Source organism: Taurulus bubalis, assembly GCF_910589615.1.
Source record: "Taurulus bubalis genome assembly, chromosome: 16".
NCBI lineage: Eukaryota > Metazoa > Chordata > Actinopteri > Perciformes > Cottidae > Taurulus > Taurulus bubalis.
Window position 1 is genome coordinate 18,318,700 of NC_136604.1, and position 5,987 is coordinate 18,324,686.

The 5,987-nt window shown below is 46.4% G+C and overlaps 1 protein-coding gene across 1 annotated transcript; it reads right to left on the reverse strand.

The window, feature by feature from the left end:
* Positions 1 to 3,939: 3,939 nt before the first annotated feature.
* tpbg1b (trophoblast glycoprotein 1b) lies at positions 3,940 to 5,640 on the reverse strand (the record flags this gene model as incomplete). Its single annotated transcript, XM_079232246.1, has 2 exons — positions 3,940 to 5,052; positions 5,387 to 5,640. 2 exons carry the CDS (start codon positions 5,638 to 5,640, stop codon positions 4,203 to 4,205), a joined length of 1,104 nt encoding a protein of 367 aa, XP_079088372.1. The 3' UTR covers positions 3,940 to 4,202.
* Positions 5,641 to 5,987: the final 347 nt, after the last annotated feature.

The window sequence follows — 5,987 nt, forward strand, 5'->3', positions numbered from 1 at the left end:
GGATCTTTACGAGAACGTAAAACAGAACATGTTACCTTATTTTTTCAATATCAGCACGTTAAGTAAACCTCAGCTTCAGAGCTGGAGAGAATGAGGCAGGATGGGTCACTGGGAAAAAATGTCTCACTAATTAAAAACTCCCGAGCCTCCTTCTCCTATAAACAACCACAGCAACAACAAAACAAAACTTCTGACAAGCCACATGGATCGAGAGACTGATTCTTGGACAGCGGAGCCCACAACAAGGCTTCAGGATCCTCTCATGCTCTGAGGCCCAGAGGAGGGGAAGTCAGGGCCTGGCAGAGCCGTTTACAGTTGTCATCAACACGGACATCAATGGAGGAACCGTCCTGAGGACTTCAGAGAGAAGCTGCATTGTTGCGGTGGAGAGTTTTACTTGAGCCTTTCATTCAAACGAGACAGGACTTTGTTGAGAGCAGTTGTTTCTCATTTTCCGCTGGCCTGGGGATCCATTGTGGTGAAGCACCGGGAGGTTTTTGTTTAAATTACAAGAGCGTAAATAATCCCATTTTGACATGTGAACACATACAAGTTGTTCAAACTCTTACGCAATTAAAGGCAAATCAGATCCATTTGCATTGTGAGTTTTACTAAAGTCAAGTTGAAATTTGATTTCTCTTCACTATACAAAAAAGTATATTCAAACTATGATTGCTGTTGTGCAGATGTTCCTGTTTTTCAAAAGCAAATTAAAGTGTTTTAACACTAGCACACCATCACACGCTTTAGGAGAAGTGCTGTCAACTTATGTGAACAGTTCAAAGATTCAGTTACCGATGTTTTTTGTTTGCCTTTCTTTTAAGACTCAAATGCGCGTCGGTATGTAAATGAAAATGAATAAAACATGAGATGATTGCATGAGAGTCTATGGAGCGGACCCTGGTCAGAGCTGGCCGATGATTCACGGAGGTTATGGTCAATTACTTAATATCTTTATTATATTACAAGTTTGACAAAGTACACCGAGAAGCTGATTTCTCAGAAACAACTTTAATCGACTTTTAGATAGATAGTGATGTCAGAAAGAAGAGAGAGACTGTCTGAATGCAATTTTAACAAATACCACGATCCAGGTATGTGTGTGTGTCGTTATGAAAGAGATAAATGGGGGTCGGTTGGCTTTAATGGATAGTTGGGCCAGCTGTACCAACTCATCCTCGCTTGCATCCTCTGACAACCCCAATTAGTCACATTGATCAAGAGGGCAGCAGAACAATGGGTAATACCCCACTGGAACCACCTCCGCGGTTAAATCACCGCCTCCACCGACAACACTGGTCAAACATGATGGATAGGCAACGTATAGGAAGCTGGCCGAATGAATTCATTGATCCCCAAATAAGTTTATTGTTAAAAGAATGTGAAAAAAGATACGTTAGACTAGATTTTGTTGTGCATTCCTGTGCATGGCTTGGTTTTAAAAAGCGGGAAGCACAATGTATCCGATGACACATGTAAATGATGACATGTGTCCTTCGTTGAGGAGAGACAGCTGTATCTGTCACACCACGCCAGCGGAGAGGAGTAGATGCCACTTTGTCTCTGTCGTCGCGCCGCTGACTGTTGTGGTCTCTTTTTTAACATGTTCAATTCCTCACAGATGTGGCTGTTCACTTTTAAGGCATATTCCCTATCATGGCCATTAAACCCCTGTAATGGTGCCAAGATGTTCCCAGAGACAGGAGGCGTATGGAATGAAAAGCCTGCTGTGTTCCTGTGGGACATTCTCAACACTGAGAAGAAACACTTAAAAAAAAACATGCATTTTTGCAATAGTAAAAACCACATGCAACAACATTAAGCTGTTTTTTAAAAACTGCTTCCTTGAAAAGAAACCTCAGCAGTGGAACAAATGGCGAGTGGGAGCACAAGACATAGCAAGCAAAGTTGAAATAAAGTTGTGACCTCTTAGTCTGATATGCGCTGCAAACACTGTAATTGGAGCAACTGTTCTGTTTTTAACAAGCCTCTCTTTCGCACTGGGAGTAATGGAGAACGTCTGGATGTATTTGCGGGGTTCCTCTCTTTTCATTGCTTTCCTGCTGAGACAATCTTGCGGAGCCTATGGCAAACAGACCATATATCTTTGAAACAGCCAGACTCATAAAAAGACAGGAAAGGCACTGGTCCTAATCCACACTTTAATGAGCGAAAATGGAAGTAATGACATCCAGGGAATGATCTTTCTTCTCTGCGCTCCGCCAATTGACACCAATAACCCGTAGCCGGCCTAATGCCCCGGTTGTGACACACACAAAAAAACGTCTCCTGGGATTTTCTTCCACAGGCAATTATTAAGAATGATGACGCTCTAACAATAGCTGGATCAGAGCGCTCAACTTTGTCATCGTGAGCGAATCCTATTATGCGGCGGGCATAATGGCCGTCTGTTGAAACAGAGAGAGGATGGGTATCACAAGGCATCTCGTAGCGCTGGAAAACAAAGCTCATTTGAGGCGTCTCGCCATTCCGGGCCGCCCTTTGTGTCGGCGTACGAGCCTCAATTGTTTTCTCCTCTGCGAGTAAATGCCCGTCTTAATGTGGTCTGGCAGCGAAGAGAAATGATACCCAGAGTCAAGTCTGAATATTATGAATACATGCATTTCTGTTGATTACAATTAGGCTAAATGAGTATACGGACATCATGACTTTATACAGCTTTATTTTGTCATCACACATGCAGTTAAATGTCTCCATGGTATAAACATTTATGGATCTATATCAGAGGAGTTTGCAGAACATCTTGATAGGATGAAGATGCTATTTTGGCTTTGGAGGCTAACTTCAGGTCTCTTTTTCCACCGTTCCAAATACTTAGATAGCTCGCAATTTGGGCAATGAAGACTTTGAGGAATGGCAGCTTGCCACTCCCTCTCTCTCACTTTGTAGCATCATAAGGCCACAGAGAATTGCTTTTGTCTTGTAGCCATTTCGAAAAAAAACAAGGATGACACATGTGGCATTTGTAACAAAAAAAAAGAGGACCATCAAGTTTGTTTTGGGATTCATGCAGGTTATAATTTGATTGACTTTAAACATGCATGTACAATGTAAGGCTTTGGATTCGACCAAGAAATACAGTTATTGACATACACCTCTGGATTTCAGTGTCACTCTGAGGAGTTGCTCTTAGAAAACAACTTATAAAACAGATGTTTTTCTTGGCTTAACCCCCAGAAAGCATAGCAGGTAGAAAATAAAGAAGAAGAAAAAAGGTTCAGAACATGTTCTTCTTTCCTTTCATGAGGCTCACACCTTAACTGGTCAGAGGAACTGCTGAATGAAACAATGTAGCTGGTGTTTCAGAATCATCTGTGTCTTATCATTGATGGAAAAAAATAAAGAATCCCCTAAACAGAAAAACGTGGAGAGCCAGATTTTTCCTTCAAAGAGCCTCCGGAGCGGCTGTTGTCTTTAAGGAGGGAGGGGAGATTGCTTTCAGCGTCCTCAGCCCAGGACTGGTTCTCATCATTCTGACAATAAAACTCAAGCAGTTGAAACAAAAGCGACGGTTCATGAAAAAAAAAAAAAAAAAAGAGAGGGAAAAAAAAACGAGGGGGCTAGGAGATTTCCGCTGGTCTGCACTGAATTGTCCCCTCTTCAAATGCAACAGCCAAAGAGGAGCAGAGTGCTGATTTTAGGAAAGCTTTGGAGGCTTAATTCCTCCGTGGCACCCTGGGGCTGAAGGACGCGCGGACCAAAGGCTTTGAAATAGTTCAAACATGAATGAGTGATTGTGCTTCAGATTCCCAGAGGTTTGTTGTTGTTGTAGTGTCAGGGTTTTATTGCAGCATTTTGTTGCTTTTTTTCTCTTTCTTTTTTTACAAGCTGAATGATTGTGTTGAGGGGGAGTTGGGTTGAGATCAATCTGATTAGGAAACAACACCTAGATGACTTCAGGCAATTGCTGTTGCTTTTGTGTGAACATGAAGATAAGAAATGTCAATCAATGTGCAACATTCATGTCCATTTGACTCACAAAGAAATCTGAGATATTCTGCATTAAAAGAGTGCGTTCGTTATGTAATGGGTGCATGCTTTAAAACGACAAGGCTGAACGATTATCAACACTATTGTATGTATATATTTACAGACAAATCTGTACACTTTTTACATTTCTGCTACTGATAAATGCCGTAGAAAAGAGTCAGGAGGAAACACACCAGAGGCCATCGCCCCCCTCACACCTCGGCGCTCGAGGAGACCTGCGATAACCTGGGGTCGGATTCCATCTCGAAGCGGTAGTGGTAGCCGTCCAACAACTCCCTGCCGGCGTCCCGCACCTCGTAGATGCGCTTCTTGATCCCCTTGCGGTTGAGATAAAGTACGAACAGGAAGACGAGGCAGATGAAGCCCAGGACGATGCCCAAGAAGACGTAGGAGGTGTGCAGGGCGAGGTCGGCCCCGGCGCCCCACTGGTGGCATCCCAGCGTCAGCGAGCCCACGGTCAGCATGGATGTGTTGCGCATGCCGGCGGGGAAAGCGCACACGAGGCCCTCGGCGTCGCTGATGCGTCCCTGTGATCGGTTGAGCCACAGAGCGAACGGTTCGATCCCGCACGAACACGTGAAGGGGTTTTCCCCCAGCAGGAGATCCGCTCTGGGCAGGGAGTCCAGCTCTCGCATACCCTCCTCGGGCACCGTCTTGAAGGCGTTGAGGGTCAGGTCCAGCTCCTCCAGGCGCTCCAAACCCAAGAAGGTGGAGTTGTGGACGGCCACCAGGGAGTTGTTGGAGAGCTGGAGCCGCTGCAGGCCGCTCAGGTGGGAGAAGATGCGCGAGGGTAAGTAGATGAGGCCGTTGTGAGAGAGGTCCAGTCGCCTGAGGGTCCCCAGGGAGCTCCAGCGGAGGGACGTGGCCAAGTCCATCACCGACGTGTGGTTGTAGAGGGCCCGGCTCAGGTTCAGCTCCCACAGAGACTGGTTCTGCACGGTGAAGGCCTCGGGATGGATGACCGCTAGCTGGTTGTTGCTCAGATCCAGGGAGCGCAGGCTGCGCAGGCCGGCGAAGGAGTGGGACTCCACCTCGGAGATTCTGGATTTGAGGAGAGAGACGTGACACTTTCATATCAGACAGAAGAGCAGGGAAATTGTATTTCCACACATAACAACAGGACTAATTTAATCTGAGATCAAAGCTTGATTTTGAAATCCATTCAATACACTTTGAAAGTCTGCAAAGCCGCCGTTCCAAGTAGCGTGCAACCAAAATGATGAAATCTGCTAAGCTGCTGTATTTCAGCAACAATGAGGATCAGCTGATGACTGAAATAGTATTTTTTGCTATAGAGGTAAACTGTTCCATCATTTGTTTTGCATTACAAAAGGTTATAGTCACGACAAAAGGTCCAAAGAAGAAGAGTCCGTACCTGTTGTTGCTCAGAGAGAGGTTGGTCACATTCTCCAGCCCTTTAAACGACTCGGGACCAATTCGAGCGATTTGGTTGCCGGTGATGAACAGATTGCGCGTGTATCCCGGGATGCCGCTCGGGACGCTGCGCAGCTCTCTGGAGACGCACTTCACGGTGTGAGCCGCCTCCGAGCACTCGCAGCGCGGAGGGCACGGCGCGTAAACGGAGCCGAGCAGCGCGCAGAAAACAATGCGCTGCGCCAAATCCAGCATGTTGGGAAAGGGGAAAACGTGCGCGGGGTTCGAGTGCGGCGGAGAAAGGAAGGGAAGGGAAAGGAGAAACGCACGGGAGGGAGAAAAAGCGGATAAAACGAAACGATCAGCTCCTCCAAGACATCGGCATCACCGCGTTGTCCCGGCTGGGAATGCGCTTCAACTTTGCATCTCTGCGGAAAGTGTGGCCGGGAGGCAGGGGCTGATTTCCATGAGAACAAAAGTGGGGGTCGCGCTCATCAAGAGGGGTCGTTTGATCTTTTGGCGTGGCGAAGCGGGGCGTCGCTTCTTCTGCAACAAAGAAGTTAAAAGGACCATCGCCTGGTGCGGTGATATGCGGGGAGGAG